The following is a 21,874-nucleotide window of genomic DNA, read 5'->3' as shown; positions in this document are numbered from 1 at the left end:
TGGGATATATATATATATATATATATATATATATATATATATATATATATATATATATATATATATATATATATGTATATATATGTATATATATATATATATATATGTATATATATGTATATATATATATATATATATATATATATATATATGTATATATATATATATATATGTATATATATGTATATATATGTATATATATGTATGTAGTATATATATATTATAGATATATATGTAGTATATATATAACATCCAACACTCCTGCTCAGACCAACTCGACGCACATTTTGTCGCATTTTCACGCCACAGATGTGCCCTTTTTCACTGGTCGTGCTTTTATTTTGAAAGGCCCGCTGCCGGACATCCGTGTTTACTCAGGGCTGCTGGCGCTTTACGTCGCTGCACAACCTGTCTGTCGGCCGGTCGTCGCCCTGTGTGTGTGTGTGTGTTTGTGTGCGCGCGTGTGAGTGAGTGAGTGAGTGTTCGGCTCATTCACACCCCGACTTCATTATCATCATCATCATCATCCGAGCCGGAGCCGGTTTCTCCGCCTGGTGAGAGGGAGGGAGGGTGGGGAGGCTTTTAAAAAAACAAAAACAAAAACAAAAAAAAAAACACACTCGCCGTCGCACAGGAAGAGGAAGCTTAACTAACTTTGTGTGTGTGAAAGCAGAGACACGGAAACACCGCCGACTGTTATGTCCTGAGCTTGTGTGTGCGTGTGTGTGTGTGTGTGTGTGTGTGTTTCTGGCGACGGACTCGCTCTTCACAGGCTTCCTCGGATGTAGCTTGTTAGCTAGCTGCGTCGCCTCCAGTGCGCGCACACACACACACACACACACGCGCGCGCACACGCACAGCGGCTTTTCTTCTTCTTCGCTTCCTCTGCACGACAAACCGCTGCCGATGTTACGCGCGGACACGGCGGACAAAACGACGGCCGTTCGCTTCGCCGGTGAACGCGTGAGAGAGAAGGAGTAATAACCCCCCCCACCCCCCCGGTTCTGGTTGCCAACTCCTCGGCCACCGGGGCTGAACACCCCGCCACCCCTCCACCGGCCACCGAGCGGTCTCTAATGGCCGGAAATCCGAGGAGGGGCGCCGGTCTGATCGGCTTGATGAAGGACGCCTTCCAGCCCCACCAGCAGCCGCCGCAGCCCCACCAACCTGCCGTGGTCGATAAGAAAATGGTGGAGAAGTGCTGGAAGCTCATGGATAAGGTATTGACCTTTTTTTCTTTGACCGTAAAACAAAAACACATTATAAATCGTGGGGGGTGAATTGTTACACTGCCACGTACCTCTTTTTTTTTTTTTTTTTTGGAAGTGTCACGTTTTTTGGACGTACCCTGAACTCACCACACATTTCCCCTTAACCCAGGTTAAGGAAATGGCTTATTATGAGTTCATATTCAAATGAAACCCTAAACTCATGTGCTGATATTTACACATATTTACACAGAAGGATATTGTAGCATCCAGTCTGACTTGTGGAGCCTGTGTGTGTGTGTGTGTGTGTGTGCATGTGTGTGTGTGTGTGTGTGTGCGCGCGCGCGTGTGTGTGTGTGTGTGTGTGTGTGTGTGAAACAAACTGAAAGTGCTGCAGAAGTACAAATTGTGTCCCTGATCTAATTAGGCTCTCGTTTACAATGAATTGGGTCACAGTTATAATAATAATCTGTTGAATAATTTGTGCAATGTGCAACTTTCGTGGATTCACCAAAAGGGCCCCCTTGGATTATCCCTCTGGGAAATTACCCTGTCATTTCTATTAGATTCAGGAAAGAGAGAGGTAAGGTAAGGTAAGGTATGTGTTGTGTAAGGGGGAAAGCCTTGGCTTTTATATTCCCTGCTACCTGTCTCTCAGGTAGAGGACGAGACGTAGAGAGAGAGGGATGAGGTAAGGAGCTCACAAGAGATTAATTCAGGATGTGCTGGATTAAAGGGAGATGTGTTGTGTGATACACATTTGGTATGTGATACACGTTTGGTGTGTGATACAACATTTGGTGTGTGATACACGTTTGGTGTGTGATACACGTTTGGTGTGTGATACAACGTTTGGTGTGTGATACAACATTTGGTGTGTGATACACGTTTGGTGTGTGATACAACGTTTGGTGTGTGATACAACATTTGGTGTGTGATACATGTTTGGTGTGTGATACAACGTTTGGTGTGTGATACACGTTTGGTGTGTGATACAACACTCACCTACAGTGTGATGTCATTAATGTCACATGGCACTGACGGATCCCCTTTTGCTCTTTGAGGTATTAAAACATTTTTGATAAGTGGGTTATATTAGGACTGGCCAAAAAATATGGCATAGATCAAATTAGCTATAGGAGTTTTGTGTGATGTAATGTAGAGCCAGACCGATATGGATTTTTGGGGGGCCAAGCCCATATGGACATTAGGGAGTACATACCAATACATCGGCTGATATTTAACCATAAACTTTATCATATAAAGTATCTACGAATAAAAAGAAAACACAATGCAACCAAATTTGAATAAAAAAAACAGACATGATTTATTTTTATTATCAATGCACATTTCTTTCTGCATTGTTTATTCTGTACAATAAAAGCACTGACTGTCTGTGAAAGGCTCAAATCGGCCGATATTATCGTTGTTAACATTCATACTTATGTCAACAAACACGCATGTAGACGCAATGGCTGTTATGCACGTCAATAAAAAATTATTAATGTTCATATCCATGCATCGTACGATAAGTCGATAACATAATTATCGTGACAGGCGTATCACCACGTTGCCATTTCAACCATCTATTCCGACCCCCTTTTTCCCCTCAGCCCCTGAAGTATGCAATAGTTTTGTCAGTAAGTGTCACGTTGTAAAGCAAAGCAAACATTAAAAGTACACCGTCTGTTGCCGCCACTATCTATCTATTTATTAACAGCTGTTGTACATTGCTGTAAAACAGACGCCCCCCCATTGTTCCTGTTTTCACTTCCTTTCCAAAAAGTAGAACGCCTCCAGAATTCTTCATAGCTAATCTGAGCATCGAATCAGTTATTCACACTGCATTCAGTTAACTGAACCAAATCACTGAAGTTGTGAAAGCTCCTGGCTTAGACGTTGACATGGTGTTTGGAGAACTTCGACTTTGACAAATTCAAAATGTTGATGTTTTAAATCACAGAAAAAAAATGTATGTTCTCCATTTATATTTATTAAATTTATATTACGGCAGTGACACTTCTTCTTCTTCTCCTGTTAATGTTTTATTATTATAGTAAGTATTTCCCGCTCTTCCAACGGCCCTTGGTGTGCCCTTTGCTTTTTCAGAGCACTGACCGTCATTGTTGTTACTACTAAAAACATTGTACTCGTACCACGCTAATCGCTGAGTTTTAGGAATGCGGCGGCGTTGCTGTAACACGGTCAGACTGTGCAGCGATTGCGAGCAGTCAAAACGTCAGAATCTCTTCTCGCCTTTGACAGAAAACAATGGCAAATGGTAGAATATTCCCCAAAATGACTGTAGAATCCATCACTGTTCACAGACCCAGTTCCTGCCTCAGATTTGATCTACTGCGTGTGTTGCTGCGTTTCCGAATTTTGGCAATCAATACAGCGAGTGCGATGTTAGAAATCCATACTACGGAAATTAGACCGAGTTGTAATCGATCAAATTCATCATTTCAAAGATGGTGAAGGAAATTGAGATAGATGGTGTTTTAAGTTTTTCAATCGGTCATACCTTTCATACATTGGAACGGGATGTTGTCAGTTGACTTGAAATCACAATGGCCACATAAAAACAAGAGCGTCTCTATGTGACTGATCATGGTTGAGATACTTCAACTCCGTCGGTGTTGCGAGCTGAATTTTTCAGTAAACCATCATCCCAGGTGTTGTTGGATTGTTTTGTCCCTTTCGTAAACTGATTGGCTCTTTACTGAATGATTGTGAGCAAGTTGCTACTGTACCTCCAACTTCTCTCACACGTAGGAGCTACTTTTAGAGCTAAGATGGTTTGGGGATTACTGTCAGAAACGGAAACCTTGAAGTCCTAAGCTTAGACTGGCACAGCCCTTCTTTTCTTTTTCTTTTTTTAAGAATTTCTCCTAACTTGACCAGCCGGGAGCTACTTTTATTTTTTGGATGGTTTGTGAATATGGAACTTTATTACCTGTGGTTTTGCCAATAGTCCTCGGCGTCTTCAGATGATGATGTTTTTGTTGACCTCCTGACCTCATTAGGGCAAACTCCACAATGTTTGTTTGGATATTTTCAGAGCACATTTGTTCTCCCATGGGATAAACCCGTTATATTTGAATGACCTCATAGCCTTTCATTTATCACTGCCCTTATGACAACGTTGAATTTTTAGGATTTGGGATATTTGATGCGAACATTGCACCCTGGGGAGTCGGACTTAACCAGGGCTGATGGGTTTTAGTCTTATTTTTCCATGTTGTCATTCTGTGAAAAGAGTCTCAAGGTGCCGTTGTGTTTTGCCCATCCAGGTGGTGCGTCTGTGCCAGAACCCCAAGGTGGCGCTGAAGAACAGCCCGCCCTACATCCTGGACCTGCTGCCGGACACCTACCAGCACCTCCGCACCATCTTGTCCCGGTACGAGGGTAAAATCGAGATTCTCGGGGAAAATGAGTATTTCCGCGTCGTCATGGAGAACTTGACCAACAAGACCAAGCAGACGATGAGCCTGTTCAAGGAGGCCAAGGAGAGGATGTACGAGGAGAACTCCCAGCCCAGGTAGACTCATGGAATCCTGATGAAATGTAATTTATCTTAAATAAGTTATTACAAAAAAAAAAGAAACAGCTGTGAAGGAGGGGAAGTCTTTGATTGAGCTAATCATTATGTGAGTTGGTTCTGTATCCACGAATCGAGCTGTGAAGATCATTCTTCTACAATCATTCTTGAGTTGGCAGTGCTGTAGCTGAATGTAGCTGAAGTTTTTAAAGTCCAGTGGTTTATACATTCATTTTCTATGGATTACACGTCTTTACAGAACACAACTGCTTGACTGAAAATAGGTCTTCTGATCTAAATGAGTGAAAACCTTTTGTATTTATCCAGTTTGTTGTATTTACAAGGAAGAATCGAACTGCAGGTGAAGTAAATCGGTTCCAGTCCTCTCCGTCCACTTCACCTCTGTTACTGTTTTATTTCCACGAGACAACAGGAAACAGGATCTTGACACGTCACAGTAAACCATTTACATCGCACTGGCCTTGTTTTAGAACTGCCACTCATAAGACTCACACATAATTATAGTACACGTTCAGGTTTTAACCACTATGTCTAAAGAAAGAAACGGAAAGACACAGCCCTCTTGCAGTTTGTCATTTCCCTTAGGAAACTCTACATGTCCACATAAAGTTGCCAAATGTTTTTCGGTTTTTTTCATGCTCCCTTTATACACTTCCCATCACTGTGATGAAATGCAACTCATGACATTTCTCCAGAAGTGGACCACTTTGTGCGAACTGAACGAACGTGGACTCGACTGTTTGATAGAGACGTGATTAAAACTGTCGCAATCACATCTACTTCCCCCTGTTTCTCGGAAAAAGCCATGACTAAGCGAAAGTTCATCCTTCCTCTGATGCACTCAACAACTACTATTGAACCCAATGTAACCCTTTTTTTGTTTTTGATAAAGAAAACACGATTCACCTTCTAAACGAGTCACAACGCGACGGAAAAAATAGGCTGCATCTTCAACATGAAGACTGATCCGTGACCTGGAGGGTCTGACTGTGAGCTGTGATCATTCTATACAGGGTTCTTACGCAGTATGGCATTTGATTTTAGTAATTTCAGGTCTGGATAAGTATGGAAAAAAATTTGTGTTTCCAGACTGACGTCTAAACAGACGTGGATCCAAATATTATAGAATACTAATAGTCCGTTTAAGTCAATAATTTTCCCACAGTCAGTGATGAACTTCGCCATAGCGACACACCTAAAAAAGGTGACGTCGGAATTGGAAGAATCAATATTTCAATATCAATCTGCAATGTCACAATCAACTTTCTGGAGAAACCATGACTTTCTGTGTAGGAAGTGCAACACGATAGCAGCAACAAAGTCAGAATTTAATGTGTTAAGAGTTGGATTCTTAAAATTATTTATTTACATAATAATAAATCTCTTTTTTTATAAATAACCCATAATATTAATTTATATAATACTTTTTACATGCACGAAAACACGTATACAACACAAAAGAGGAAAGGGAAAACTGAAAGAAAGCATAATATGTTATTTATTCTAGCTCGATTATGTACTGAACCAAAAGTCCAATAGTTAAGGCCTTAATGTACTCACTATGGTTTTGAGCCTCCATTATATCAGAGGTATAATCACTTGTGCTATTTCCTCCTTGTGAGTTTGTTTTTCAAACTAGAAAAGAGGTTGCTTCCTGTAGCTCTGTGGTTCAGTGCTTCGAGAACTTGGAGATCTCAAATCAGTGGACTGGCTTTAGATCCGTTAGGGCTGCAACTAATGGTTTTGGTTCCTTTTTGCTATCGATTAATTTGCCCACTGACAGAAAACAGTGGAAAATTGCCCACTCCCAGGTTTTAGGATGAGAACTTCAAATGTCTTGTTGGGTTGTCTGACCAACAACCCCAAACCTAAAAATAGTGATATGAAACAGAGAAAAGAATAAAAATCCTGACATTTAAGACTACGCTCAACAGATGGCTTTTTTTTTACTTTCCTATTGACTGACTCATTTTGTTCAGGTTTACATTGGCAAATCTTCACGAATCATAAAATCCATACAAGATCATTTTAAAAAGTGAAAAGAAGTCCGAAGATTGATTTAGGTCTTAAAATAGGGAAGGGTTTAACATTACTCAGTTTTAGCCAGATATATTTATAAAAAAGGGGGAAAAGGGAGTGATGGAGATTTATGTGTTTGTAACGTTGACCGGCGTCTGTTTGTGGAAGTTGTGGGTGACTGGTCGTCGTGTCCTTGACCAACTGTGCGCTCTCTCTCTCTCCCTCTCTTTTTCGTACTCAGGCGAAACCTCACCAAGCTGTCGCTGATCTTCAGTCACATGCTCGCAGAGCTAAAGGCCATCTTCCCAAACGGCCTGTTTCAGGGCGACAACTTCAGGATCACCAAAGCTGATGCGGCTGAATTTTGGCGGAGGTCATTTGGGGATAAGTGAGTTTCCACTTCCTGGCATTTTTAACATTCGATCACCACAGTGTTTGTGTGTGTTATTTAAACTGGCATATTGATTAGAACCAGTTTTATAAGATGTAATTTTTTTGGTCTGAGCCTTAGGTTTTGAGATTGTGAGCAGGATACATAGTCCTTAAACCACGGCTGGTTAGTTTTCCTATAAAACCTGTTATTTCCCCCTCCCACCCACGAAGAACCATAGTGCCGTGGAGGACATTTCGCCAGGCTCTCCACGAGTTCCACCCGATCAGCTCGGGCCTGGAGGCCATGGCCCTGAAGTCCACCATCGACCTCACCTGCAATGACTACATCTCCGTTTTTGAGTTTGACATCTTCACCAGGCTCTTCCAGGTGAGCTTCGTAACGGCGACGTGTTGTAATTCTGAGTAGGAAGAACCGGGCGTATCAGACACCCTTTAAAAAAGAAAAAAAAAAACCCAGTTAATGGTTAAAGGTTTTCAACCATAGACAAATAAAAAGGATGCCGTGTCGGAGAGGAAAAACATTTTAAACTTTGAGCCGTGGTCTGATGTCGGAGAGAAGACATTCATTTACACGAGAGTTATCATTTTGGGTCATCAATCTGTTAGTGAGTGTATAAGAAGGGAGCCACTCATGAAATCGTTGCTCTGTAGTGTCTGGCTACATTCATACTAATATGTTTTCAAATTTAAAACCAAAACAAACCCCCTGTCCACAACAACACACTTGAAAACGCATATCTCGTGACCAGTCACGTACACTGAGCATGTGCGTACCGGTGTAAACGGGAAGCAGATTTTCTGCTCCGCAGTTGGTCGCTTAGTTACAGAAAATACTACGGCCGTGAAACAAGAACGGTGAAAAGTAAGACGAGGGATTTCTGAAGTCAGTGTTTAACAGGTTTTGCTTTCCACCGCCGGTAGTGGAGTCGTGACTGATGAGAACCAACCAGCAAGCGAATGCGGGGCGACTGCGTCATTGTTTTCTTAACATCTCTGTTTTTGCCCGTCCACATTACAGAGCATTTTTTAAACGAAAACAGGGGCGAGCAGCGTTTCCAAATGTCTTCCAAAATGTCGGTGCAGTGTGGACTGCAGGCGTAAACGTAGCAGCAGTAACACGACAAGTAGTAATGTGGATGTAGCCCAGGTATCAAAAACTCCACAAGGTACTTTTTATGACTCAAAGGTGGTTGAGTAGTGAACACACACTAGAGACTTAAATAACTGTGATCCTGTGTGTGTGTGTGTGTGTGTGTGTGTGTGTGTGTGTGTGTGTGTGTGTGTGTGTGTGTGTGTGTGTGTGTGTGTGTGTGTGTGTGTGTGTGTGTGTGTGTGTGTGTGTGTGTGTGTGTGTGTGTGTGTGTGTGTGTGTGTGTGTGTGTGGTAGCCATGGTCATCTCTTTTAAGGAACTGGAACAGTCTGGCAGTCACACATCCTGGTTACATGGCCTTCCTAACGTACGATGAGGTCAAGGCACGACTGCACAGATTCATCCACAAACCTGGCAGGTGAGACGCACATGAGCACAAAAAGAACACCTTTTTGAAAATTAGAAATACATAGAACTTCAGAAACAAAGCCCTGTGATTTTAAGGATGAATCTTAAGAGGGATATATCCGCCCGTCTGATTTTCCAACTGCGTCGAACATGTTATTGCAATTGCCATTGGTTGACGTTGTTGTCGTTCTCTCAGTTACATCTTCAGGCTGAGCTGCACCCGGCTCGGCCAGTGGGCAATCGGCTACGTGACAGCGGACGGGAACATCCTGCAGACCATCCCCCATAACAAACCCCTTTTCCAAGCCCTCATTGATGGATACAGAGAAGGATTGTGAGTCCCACTGCGTCAAAGCACCAGTTTATATGTGCTATGCTATACTTTACACATGCCTCTAGGGATGGGATAGAAAAGATTAGAGATTGCCACAATGACTCCAGAATAGCTATTTTTAGTCATAATATTGAAGGGTTATAATTGTCGATTGTTCACAGGGATGTCAGGGGCATTAAGTTTGTTTACTCTTGTTAAATATGTTTCCAGAAAAAGCAGAAAAACACTGCTGCAGTATGACCCACGTCTTTGTTCTTGATCTATGGGTTCAGTGTGTTGCACACAACCATCCCTTGACCAATAAATTACTACGTCCACAGTGTGACACAAAAACAAGCCACTGTGGAAAGCCAACACCTAGTGGACACGAGAGGAACTACAGTTGAAATAAACTTGGCAGGCCGGAGTCTTGATCTTAAAGCTGCTCTACTGATTATTTTACAATTGAGCATTAACAATTAAAGCCCCAGTGTGTAATTTTGTAATTTTCTGGCGGCATCTGGTGGTAAAGTTGCAAACCACAACCAACTGAGCAACCGACAGGGGACACTCTATGGCGGCGCACTGCTGATTCCATTTCTGGTTTCCAGCAGCGCTGAAAAGTCAACGCGAATGTGACATATTGTGGACCGTTTTGTGCAACAACCATATTCAACACGATGTAGCAAACGGAGGTCGGGTCCACCTCATGTAACTATATTTACCTCATTCAAAGTTGACGAAAAAACCTTGGTTCTTTGTCGCAGGCGATTATACATATGTAAACACATAGTTATGGACGATATATTCAATTTCTGTGAGTAAGTTCTTCAATACTTACACACTGTAGCTTTAAGATAAGAAATGCTTGTGTGTCTCTAGCTATCTGTTCCCTGACGGCCGTGCACAGAACCCAGACCTCACCGGATTGTGTGAGCCTTCACCACAGGACCACATCAAAGTCACTCAGGTTTGGGCATCAAGTTTGTTTCCCATCTTCCTGCGTCTCAGGAAAATCTTGTTTTTAGCACAAATTACATGTGCGACAGTCACACACAAGTCAAATCATTGCCACCACGTTACACTACACTTACCATTGCACTGCACGATAGAAGTAGACCAAAACATCCTGCGATTAAATCGTGAGTAAATAACATGAGTGAATAAAACACCCTGTAGATTAAATGTTAACAACCACAGTTTCTTCCTCTTCCTCCTTTGTCCCCTTCAGGAGCAGTACGAGCTGTACTGTGAGATGGGCTCCACTTTCCAGCTTTGTAAGATCTGTGCCGAGAACGACAAGGACGTGAAGATCGAGCCCTGCAGGCACCTGATGTGCACTTCCTGCCTGACCGCCTGGCAGGTGAGTCGGTCCGCCGCACGTCAGAAATTTTATCACATGGGCTTTTCTTCACAGCTCTGTAAATCCTTTTTGCTTACTGGTGTAAATATTTATTCATATCAAGCTTTTACGATGGCAGGTTTATATTTCCTACAAGTCATTAAAATGGACCATTTTGTATTTCCTCATATTTTATTGAGAAGCTTGAGTGTTTTTCTGATCATCATCTTGATAAATTCAGAAAAATTTACATTTCCACAGTACAAACACTCTACAGACTCTCTCCTCTAACAGAAGTGCTGGTTTCATTCAGTAGTTATTTTCAGTCGCTTCCTCTTCCCTCTGAAACTCCACACTTCCTCTTCGTACGTTTCACAATAAAAGTTTTCCAGCTGCTTGAACAACAATCCCCACCTGATCCTGGGAGACTTTTAATTTCAAACATATACAAAAAGGTGTTGAGCTTCCTTTTTGTGATTACTTAACACTGATTGTGATTGAGTCAATATTACGTAATCATTTGTGATGCGATTGGCACATTCACTGGACTTATTATGACACGACCGGTGCACAGATGTGTTTATGTGTTGTTGGATGTTCACAGTGCTCATTTTAACTCTTGTTAACTGTGGTTCGCATACATTTTCACAGCATTATTTTGTGTAACATCATTATGCTCTACTCGCCGCTCTGTTATTACAAGTTTCAGAACAGAAACATTGTTCTCCTTTACTAATCGATTCATTACGAGGGATTTCACCACTCCAAGCTTAGATTTACCACTCTTATACTGTCTGTTAAGTTGCTGTTAATGAAAATCAACAATCCTTTCACATCTGCACTACTTGTTATAATTTTGGATCATTGATTTTTCCTAAAAACAATGTAAATTTAGGTCTTACATGAAAATGTGTTTGCATATTGCATGTTGCACATTGGTAGATTGAATGACGAAGGCGTCACTTTTCTCCCCGTGTGCACGCATCAGGAGTCGGAGGGCCAAGGTTGCCCATTTTGCCGCTGCGAGATCAAGGGCACGGAGCCCATCGTGGTGGACCCCTTCCACCCGAAGGCCGGCAGGGCTTCCTTCGCTGGCTTCCAGGGCTCTAGCCGAGCGGAGGCTTCCGGGAATGACGAGGAAGAAGACGACCGCCTGGAGGACCAGCAACTCGTCATGAGCAGGCTGGCCTGCACCAAGGTTAGAGGGGAGAGCGTACTGAAACACAAAACACTCGCTGCATTAGATTTAGTCCAATGTGCAATCATTTTAGTCACTGCTGCCTAAATAACCTGTTGTAGACTTGGGCAACATTTAAGTCTGATTGCTGGTTTCATGCAACATCTCTGTGTGTGTGTGTGCGCAGGTTGAGCGTCCTCCATCTCCAGTGTCCCAGCTGCCCCCAGTGCCCCCCCGACTGGACCTCTTGCAGCAGAGACCCTCCAGCTCCCACAGTGCACTGGGCCAGGGGGCCACAGCAAAGGTAAGCGTGTGTGTGCCCTGGTTATGGGTTATGTGCTTGAAGATAATATTAAATGATTTTTTAAAATTTGTTCTCCAAAATGGCAGTGAAAAGATCCCCTACAGTGAGATTCCACTGGAAGCGATGGGAAACAAACTCTACAGTCCTCAAGTTGAAATCATACAAAGTATAATTTGTGTTTACTGTATGTTGAGTCACATCACCGTCCACTACCACCGTCTCCTCCAGATTCCAGCCACTCACCGAGACAAGCCTCTACCTCTGCCTCCGGCCCTGAGAGAGCTCCCCCCTCCCCCCCCTCCGGAGCGCCCCTCGCTGGTCGGCCAGGACTCCAGACTCCAGCGGAGGCCGCTGCCCTCCACTCCCGACCAGCCCGCCTGGGCTGCCAACTACATGGTCCCGCGTCCTGCCACCAAGGTCCCGCCGGCCTCGTCCGCCGCCTCTCAGAGCGGCGACACCGGAGGCGAGGGGGGAAGCAAACCCCAGTCGGCGACCAATGCCATCTACTGTCTGGCTGCGAGGTAATGGAGCTTCGCTGCTGTGAGGGTGTTCGTGGAGGAGTAGTGACGACGTGAGACGAGGAACTGAGGAATAAAGGCCTGAATACACATTTTTGAATCGAGACTTTTCGGACAAAAGGAAAGGATGTGTAGGCCCGTCACGATAACGATATATTGTCCCCAAAATTATTGAGATAATTATTTTGATACTGAATTTATGTGAGCTTGGTCGTTGCGTGTGCAAGTCCTCCACGTTTTGTGTTGCTGCTGAGAGAAATGTCATCCAACATTTTAGAAAAACAGTAAGGAATCCACATTGTCTGACATTTAAAGACCAAACCAGTGATTTATGAATCATACGACAAGAACGAGACGAGAGGACAGGAGCAGCGAGACTTTGCTGGACTGTTGTTGACACATTCATTCTAATGTCAACAAACTCGCATGTAGACACAACGGCTGTTATTGAGGTCAATAAGAATTATTGATTTTATATTCGTCTATCGTACGACAAGTCGATAATGCAGTTATCTTGACGGGCCTAAGGATATGAGGGATTCCCAAAGATTCACACCCCTAATATAATGTGGCATGTGCAGCTTGCTGCGAGGGATTTAAATGCAAACTGACCCTTTTTATATCATATCTATCTATCATACAAAAATATATACAGTACTGTAGAAGGTATTACCTTCTTATTTATATGTAGTCTAAAAAAACCCACACGAAATCCATTCAGATAAAATCTATAAAGCCTACATTTCACAATGTCATGTTGCTGAACTTTGCACGGTGGCCAGGGCTTTTCTGTGTGGAGTTTGCATGTTCTCCCCGTGTATGCGTGGGTTCTCTCCGGGTTCTCCGGCTTCCTCCCACAGTCCAGAGACATGCAGAATGGGGTCAGGTTCATTGGAGACTCTAAATTGACCGTAGGTGTGAATGTGAGAGTGAATGGTTGTCCATCTCTGTATGTGGCCCTGCGATTGGCTGGCGACCTGTCCAGGGTGAAGCCCGCCTCTCGCCCAATGTCAGCTGGGATTGGCTCCAGCCCCCCGCGACCCTTAAATGGATAAAGCGGTAGACGATGGATGGATTTTGCCGAACTTTGTTTCTTTTTTTTATCTTTAGATTTCTTGTAAATCTGATTTATAAACTACAAAAGTAAAAAAAAAACATTTCCACGTTGTGTTTTGTTTTATATGATCAGGTCTCTGCCGGCGGCAGCGGCGCTGACCGGGGAGAGGCCGTCGTCGGACTGCGAGGAGAACGAGTACATGAGTCCCACCTCGCTCCCAGCCACTGGTGCACCCTGGGTAATCTCGGGCTCCCTGGTGCCGCCGCCACCGGCCTCGGTGAACCAACACAACGACATCAGGTAAAACGGGAAGAACCGGCAGTGACAGATTCTTGCGTGTCCACGCTGTATCTGCATCTCGTTACCCCCCACCCCCGTATTCACATTATCTTAATTGAATGAATAAACACGGTGAAAGAAAGCTGCACTAATTTACATATCATTTACAACGTGAAGCTGTAATATTAACGTCCACCAGGGAGCTCTGTTCGTCCACGGTTGCCCCGTTACTGAACCCTTAGTTTAATACTTATATTCTACCTGTGCTTTTTTTTTTTCTTCTTCTTCTCCCTTTTAGTTAATATTTTAAAGCAGATGAAGCTTGAGGGGATTTTTTCTCTTTTAAGGAAAAGATGATAGTCTAAAATACTGCACCATAAATCACACGCGAGAGTGAATAGAAATACTTTATACGGAATGTGAAGTGGCTCTCATAATTATTATTTCATTTTCCCTCTAATTGAAAATGGAATATTATTCAGTATTTACTGTTTTACTGCGACTGAAATACTGTATATCCCCTTTCATATCAATGTTCTTTCTAATGTTGAAATTGCTTCATACGTGTGATGAGTGGTTGTCAGTGAAACATAATTTTGCTTTTATTTTGAATGTTCAAATCCCAGTAACAACCAGACAGCTGCAGATTACATTGAAATAAAAAAATACAGATTACAGGATTACATTTTTCTATGAAGACTAGAATAATAGAACTTTAGGCAAGTTATTTATTTTATCTTTCTCTCTCTCTCTGTCTTTTCTGTCCAAGCAGCGAGGCGGGGGACAGTGACTCTGAGGACCCCCAGGTCTACGAGTCCATGTGTAATATCCAGGCCCAGGCTGGATCGTCTGAGACGCCTCCAACCTCTGACCTGGGTAAAAACACACTAAGCCTCTAATACAAGTTCTTCAACTAAATCATCTTGGATTTATGTAATTTAATTAAAGATAGAAGAAACTTAAGCCACTGCAAACCATAGTGTTTTGGTTTAAGTGATAGGTTCAAGTACAGATGCATGATATAAGCATATCCTATAAGATACTGTTTTTTTCACATAGTACAGGTATATTAGTATTTTTCCTGTTGTATTTGTTTCTGGCCCACTTGTCGCCATCGTGGTGATTTTGTAATTTTTTTTATCAAAAATCTTTTCAGACCACCCACAACACGCAGCAGTGGTGTCCCAGGATCAGCAGGAGGACGACAGTGTGGAGGATGTTTACGAGTACGACTGTCCCCGGCCTGTCGTCCCTCCGGCCCCCACCAGAAGAACCCTGTCCGAGGTCAGCGGCACCTCCGCCGCCCTCAGCACCCTCAGCATCGACAGTGCAGTAGAAGCAAGTGCGTATATTTCTACTATGTATTTATTTTTTTGCACTTAAAAGTAATCTTCTGTCTCTGGGTGAAGTGCAACTAGTCTGTTGTTGTGGCTCATTTCTGTTCAATCCAATTGTCATTTACAGCAAACTGGTTGAGCAGGTGGCCAAAGAAATACCATCTTGATATTTTGAGTCTCTATGAAATTGCTTCACAAAAAGGTTTATGAAGAGAAGAACAATTAAGTCTTTGATAAATGCCTCTAGATTTAAACTGATAACGACAAACATCCTTTCAACCAGCAGTTTGCAGCTTTTTTCTTTACATAATACAAGTTTTATACTTAACAATAAACTACTGTGTCAACCATAAAATCATAAATCCACAACCTTCCAGGGAGCAGATTTCAGACTGTGTACATTTCTCTGCACAATCTCTTGTCCTGCCTCAGGTGCTTAACATTCACTCAAGTCCTACTTTTAGTAACTCGTCTACTTAACTTGTGTTTCCAGGTATGTTCGCCGCGTGCGTCGAACCCGAGCGCCCCCCAAAACCTCTCCCGCGGCGAGCCAACTCCGACCGGCGGCCTCGGCCTCTAAACCGAGACTATCCCGCTCCGTTGCCAGAACTCCCTGGTCCCTCCTCTGCCTCTGCCTCTGCCTCCCCGCCGCCGCCTCCTGCTCCTGCTCCTGCTCCTCCTCCTGCTCCTGCTTCTGCTCCTGCTCCTGCTCCTGCTCCTGCTCCTGCTCCTGCTCCTGCTCCTGCTCCTGCTCCTCTTCTTCCCCCCGTGGGCTCCGGGAGCCCGGCCCTCAACGGGGAGATCGAATGCCTGATGTCCCAGGGCTACTCCTTCCAGGACATCCAGAAAGCCCTGATGATCGCCCAGAACAACCTGGAGACGGCCAAGAACATCCTGCGCGAGTTTGTCACCATCCCCTCGGCCGCGGCACACATCGCCACATAGTGACGCTCGTCCTCTCCGTCTTCACTCGGTGCCATTATCACGGAAAAGCATTGTACTGAGCACTTTCCTGCGGTGGGCCCACGAGTGCTCGCCAACAGGCTCCCCCCCCCCCCTTGAGGAGCGATGCTGCGCTCAAGCCGCACCAGAGGACGGAACGGGACGACGGCGTCGTCATCCGCAAGTCTTCAAACATTGGAAACACCCGTAAAAAGTCGTCACGTAACAGACGAAGAACGAACTGCAGAGGAATTCTAAACGTGAAGATTACAGTATTTTGTTTATCTCGGGACCGCTCGCTGCTCCAAACTAGACGTTGCTCGACATGAACTCATTGTTGCCATTCGGAGATTGAGATGTTTCCAGAAGTATCCATCATCAGGCCGGTTGAAACTGGAGGCAAACGCGAGATCTGATGCGACCTGAACGCAGCATCCGCAGAGAAATCGGAGCCGTGACCGTGCGCTATCTGTGTGGCGGTGTTTCCCCTCGGTCGCAGGACCTTCTCTCGTTAAGCTACACTGACTCTAACCCGTCGACGCACCTCTGTGGATCGCTGTTTGTTTGTTCTGTGTCCCCACTGCAGGCAGTCGTTCAGTTCGCTGCCTCACAAGGCTTCTCGGTAAAATTGTGGCGTACGAAAAATATGTAGCGACGCGGGTTTCGGTCGGAAATTAGTGATTAACTCCGTGGTGTGTGTGTGTGTGTGTGTGTGTGTGTGTGCGTGTGTGTGCGTGTGTCTGCTCATGCTAACGCTAACGAATGTGAATGTTCCGTCGCAGTGCAGTATCGCAGGGCTCGGTGTCGTACGTGTCGTCGCTCCGTTATCGCCGTGGTTTTATCTCGACAAGTTGAAGTTTGACTCCACATCTCCTCTCAGCTCACCAGGGGTCAGTGACGGGTTCTTTACTGTCATAACAAGTTTTAACGTTGAAGTTCTTCTCATAACGTGTTGTGCTGAGTGGTACTAACATTGGTTGAATTTAATTATTATTTTTTTCTCCATTTACTCCTCTGGTGGTCTTGACGCCGGAGGCTGATTTTAACTTGTATAGTTTCTTACTACAGAGTGAAAAGACTTTGAACTGGAGCTGTTAGATTTATTTACCGCACCTCACGGGGAAAAAATCAAATTGAAGGGATTCACACTGAGCTCTAAAGGAAGGCAACAAAAAAATGATAATAATCCGAAGAAGTCGTGTTGTCATGTGGACTCAGGTACTCTCCGTATCACGTCAGGGCTACATGTTGTGGACTCTTCCTTACAGAAACACTCCAGCGATGATGTTTTCCTCCTTATCATTCGGGAATGAAATATAACCTGTTGCTATATTTCCTTTTTTAAGAATCAGCTCTCAGAGACATTAGTCACCCGGCAGCGCATAAAAGTTACATGAAATTAAAAAGTTAGAGCTCACATGATAAATATATAACAATTTTTTTGGTCCTCAGCAAATTAGTCTGCTGCTTTTTTGAGAAGTTTCTTAATTCTTTAAGTCGGTAAGTTCCATATTTCACATGAACTGTGTGTATCTGCTGTAGGGCTGCAGCTAGGCGAGCGTGTTAGCACATGACGAGATTCTCGTGAGATTTTTATGATCAGCAGTCCCTGAAAAATAATGTCTTCTGCTCCGTGAATGAAATGTCAGATGAGTCGGACCCCGGGGGCCTCGTCTCTCGGGGTCTCGATTCAAAGTCGTCCGTTCTCCGCGAAAAAAAACCAAACAACAACTTCAAATTACCACAGAAGTTAAAACTGAATCGCCCTTTAAAGTTGTGGCTCTCACTTAACACTCACTTTCTTTCCTGCTGACCAATGAGATGCAGCTGTACTGTACTGTGGTGTACTGTAGTGTCGTGATGATGCATCAGCCGCAGGATCAAAGGGGCGTTTAGAGCGAAGATGAAAAGATGTCGGGGTCGTCAGAGGAGGGGAAACGCAGGGCCGCATCAGTGTGGAATACAAAAATATATGAACCAGAAGAAGCTCCGTGCACTGCTCCATATTAATGTGCACATTCGGGAACACGACAGGCCCGAGAGTCTCGTCTCCCGCCGCCGCGCGTAAACCGGAAAATATGTCTGTTAATAAGTTTTTACTCTTTCTTCTCCAAAATAGATCATCGTTGGTCACATGGTCTCTGCAGTAACACGAACAGTGAATGTGCCTTCGTCCGTCACCAGCAGAGAAAAACACAAAACACCTTCTCCACATTCACATCTACCGCTTAAATGAAAAGGAAATTGGAAAAGGAAATCCTTTTTTTTAATTGGAGCTGTTTTCCAACAGTTTTGTCTCTTTCAATATCAATTCATCCAGAGTTTGGAGTTGATTCTTGATACGTCATTTGATACAGAGCCATTATCCAAAATGATCATACTCTTAAGGTCCAAAAAAGGGACATATGTCCCATCAATTTTGTTGCTAAAAGATTTGTGACCAGAATACAAAGTTGGACATTTTTAGAATTTGGGGTGGGGAGCAAACTGAACCTGTTACGCCCCCTGGTGGACAAACTACTAACGGTGACAAAGAAAACAACCTACACTGCATTCACCAAAGAAGAAGAAAACATTATTCATAATCATTACAGATATGATGAACTAACTTGAATGTAAACTGAATGCAAGCTGCATATGTCACTTCTGAACGGCAAGAAGTAAAAAAAAATAATGAAAAAAATGCCGTTCTGTATATCGAGCTGTTATGATACAGATTGTTAATTTGACAAAATGTCCTTCTAAAAACAATCTCTGCAAGTTTTGAGAATCCATTCGTGCTCTTAAAAAAAATATAGAGAACATAATGTGGAAGCTACTGTAAAACAAAAAAAGGGTTAAAATACATTAAAATGATCACAAAAACAAAACAGGCCCCTTAAAAAGAGCAGTCTGATCACGTCCCTGCAGACGAGGCTGAGGTCGGTGAATCTGACCTCTCAAGTGTTTCTGTCTTGACGTGACCCTCACAGCTTTAATTGTCCCTCAACCCAAAGCATGTCAAAGCAGCGAGTTGCCCCTCACGTTGCCCCTCACGTTGCCCCTCACGTTGCCCCTCAGCTCCTTCTGATACAGAGACGATGTGGCGTCAGTCGGCGTCTGAACACTTGACGAACTCTTGACCGTGAAAGTGCCACCGCGTGAGGAAACACTCGAGGCCGGTGGCCCTGACACACACACACACACACACGCACACGCACACACACTTCCCCCTCCGAGTCACCAGTACACTCCGCTGGTGTGATGTGTTGCTTCACATCCCACTGGTCATATATATATATATATATATACCACACATTATATATATATAATGTGTGGTATATAATCCCGTTAACTCGCCTTCTTCTCAACAGGAACTTGCCTACTTTAAAAAAAAACTGTTTGTCTTCATCGCTTTTTATCGCCTGTGTAAATATGATTTTATTTATTTGTCTTTTTAATAACCTCAGCATTCATTGTGTTGCCATGTTCTCATGCCTAAGCCATTAAGATTTTGAATTAAACTGTATTTTCTTTAACGTTTGTCCTGTGGTTTGTCCGTAAATACGTACGCAATGGAATATTCACTGGATCCAATCAAAATGTTCTTTTACTCTTGACATATTAAATATGAGTACATACATGTCTTAGTAAAGGTTTATAATATATAATATGCCGCTAAGGCGCCTGTTACGCTGGTGGCCAACCGCCGGTAGCTGGTTGACCAATCACAACAGAGTGTGGCCAGCTGGCCAATCATAGCAGACTGAGCTTCAATGGGAGAGGGAGGGGCCTTAAAGAGTCAGGGGCTAAAAACCAAGTGTTTCAGACGGAGGCTGGAAAGAGGAGCTGCAGGAACGGACATTCTGACGAAACTGATGTGTTCACTGAACATTAGAGAATGTAAACCTTCTCAAACAATAACCCAAATTAAAATTATGAACCTGAATATGAGCAGAATATGTCTCCTTTAACTTGTTAGAGATTCCTTTTTTTACTAACGAACAGTTATCCACCCACCTGTCATGAATTGTACTTTGGTTTAGGTAAAGATTGGTAGATTTCGGATGGGTATTCTTCATCATCTGACCAGAAGCATCGTCTTCACCCTCACTTTCTGCCAAATGAACAGAGAGAACGGCTGATTTGTTTTGCAGCGAGAGGGGGAGGCGACGCCGCCGCCCGAATTCGTTGCAGATGTGCTGCTCGTGTGTTTCTGACCTTCCTCCTCCAGGCTCCAGCTGGAAATCTGAGCTACCGTTGGGAGTCGCCGCCAGCTCGCGCTGACAGCGGTCTGGAGGCAGCGGCAGCCCCTTCCTGTCTCCTCGCGGTGGGACGCGGGGAGCAAGAGCTGAACCCGCTGTTGATCTGGTTCCTGCCGAGCCCCCTGGACCCCCCCTGGACCCCCCCTGGACCCCTGTTTATATTCTTACGACTCTTTCGTACCAAAGAATGATCGAAAGAAGAAAAAAAGTCTCTCTTCAAATGGAACCTTTTTTATTTGGCAAATTTTTTTTGCAAAAAAGAAAATAATAATAGATATAAAAAAAGACGCAAGCATCAAATGATCACATGTACAGTACTTAATTTACACACGTAACTGGTGGGGGGGGGGGGGGCAAAAAGATATCCAGAACAATAAACCAAAAGAATTCCATGTGAAATAGAAAAGGCCGTGATGCAGATTCACTGTCACTGAGATCGAATCTTGACGGCAGACGATATCGGTGTTATGGCTTTTTTTCGACAGCGTCATCGTCACTTTCCCACGAGGACTTTTCTTGCCTGAGGACTTTTCTGTACCTGGAAAAATTTCTACAACTTTGAACATGTCAAACTCAGTCGGAAAGAAGGAAAACAAAAAAGAAAACATAAGAGTCACTGCTCTGTTAGTGTTGCAAGTCATCGGGGCAACGCGGCGCACTCGGCAACAAACCCCTCCCCTCCCCCCAAAAAAAGTCAACTTCTTTTCACGACAACCTACGCGGCGAGCAATCGGTACATCATCATATTTACAACGCGGGCCCTGAAGCAGCTCACCGGCGCTGATGCCTGTTTGAGCCGACTCACTATGAATAAGGAAGAGTTATCATTTTCCTAAGCGTGAAGTTTTTGCGCCTCTCATCTTCGCCCATAAGCCGCGGGAATATAAAAAGGGCCGCGGGTTTTTTTACACCGCAGACTTGAATCTGTTTTGTGAGAAACAACTAGAAATAAACCATCGTAAAAACACCCCCCCCCCAAAAAAAAACAACGACTCGTCGTCACTCGAACACGAAAGAAATCCAAACGCGGTCGTCGCGACCGTGCGAGCTGCACTGATTGCTCTCTGCAGCGAGAGGCTCGAACATCGCGGCAGCGCGGGCGGCGCCTCTCCGGGCCCCGACTCGCTCTCACAGCGGGAAAACACGCAGAGGCCAAACCGACAGAGAAATAAAATAAAGTCAATCAATTTCAGTGTATGATGCATTCTACCCCAAAAAAAAACAAAACAAAAAAAAACCCCGGCACAGCAGATCACTGAACCGCTCAGCAACGGTCCGAGGGCGCGGCGGGCGGGCAGGTCTGTACACTACGTGTATTTACAAACAGTACAAGGGCGTGACAGTAGTTCGCAGGAGAAGGTCGCCAGCGAGCGTCCGGTTGACGGGTCTGATGACACAACTGAGAGCCTCCTCTCTCTCTCTCTCTCTCTCTCTCGCGCTGCTTACGGGCGAGCAGCTGGCGATCTTGGCCTCGCGACGCGTCCTTTAAAAAAAAAGAAAAAACTCACCCGGACCCCGTGAACGCGGATCGACATGCTCACGACCATGAAAATGAAAGTCTGAGTGCCAAAATATCTTAAATAGCAAAAAATATATATAATATATACACTTCATTAAAAAAAAAACAGAACAACAAACAAAACAAAGACAAAAACAAGTGATTACACACACACACACACA

At 44.0% G+C, this 21,874-nt stretch overlaps 1 protein-coding gene across 2 annotated transcripts; it reads left to right on the top strand.

Annotated features, from left to right (window-relative positions):
- The first annotated feature begins 569 nt into the window (after positions 1-569).
- LOC118300625 (E3 ubiquitin-protein ligase CBL-like) lies at positions 570-19,468 on the top strand. Of its 2 annotated transcripts, none has more exons than XM_035625191.2 (15): positions 570-1,220; positions 4,502-4,749; positions 7,031-7,177; positions 7,393-7,549; positions 8,570-8,691; positions 8,878-9,015; positions 9,877-9,964; positions 10,226-10,357; positions 11,325-11,534; positions 11,701-11,817; positions 12,046-12,338; positions 13,525-13,692; positions 14,441-14,547; positions 14,828-15,013; positions 15,502-19,468. In XM_035625191.2, exons 1-15 carry the CDS (start codon positions 1,077-1,079, stop codon positions 15,951-15,953), a joined length of 2,709 nt encoding a protein of 902 aa, XP_035481084.2. In that variant the 5' UTR covers positions 570-1,076; the 3' UTR covers positions 15,954-19,468. The 2 variants fall into 2 exon arrangements, with proteins under 2 accessions (XP_035481084.2, XP_047184724.1); XM_047328768.1 differs by having other exon boundaries at positions 571-1,220; positions 14,444-14,547.
- The last annotated feature ends 2,406 nt before the right edge of the window (positions 19,469-21,874 follow it).

This window comes from Scophthalmus maximus, chromosome 2, assembly GCF_022379125.1.
Source record: "Scophthalmus maximus strain ysfricsl-2021 chromosome 2, ASM2237912v1, whole genome shotgun sequence".
Lineage (NCBI taxonomy): Eukaryota > Metazoa > Chordata > Actinopteri > Pleuronectiformes > Scophthalmidae > Scophthalmus > Scophthalmus maximus.
Note: the sequence above shows the minus strand (reverse complement) of the source record. Positions and strands in the feature narration are given on the sequence as shown.

Bases quoted from the DNA above. Each gene is read 5' to 3' on its own strand.
- LOC118300625 (XM_035625191.2), top strand. From the start codon at position 1,077: ATGGCCGGAAATCCGAGGAGGGGCGCCGGTCTGATCGGCTTGATGAAG. The intron at 4,750-7,030 runs GTAGACTCATGG...TTTCGTACTCAG, and splicing joins GAGGAGAACTCCCAGCCCAG to GCGAAACCTCACCAAGCTGT. The intron at 7,550-8,569 runs GTGAGCTTCGTA...TGTGTGTGGTAG, and splicing joins TCTTCACCAGGCTCTTCCAG to CCATGGTCATCTCTTTTAAG.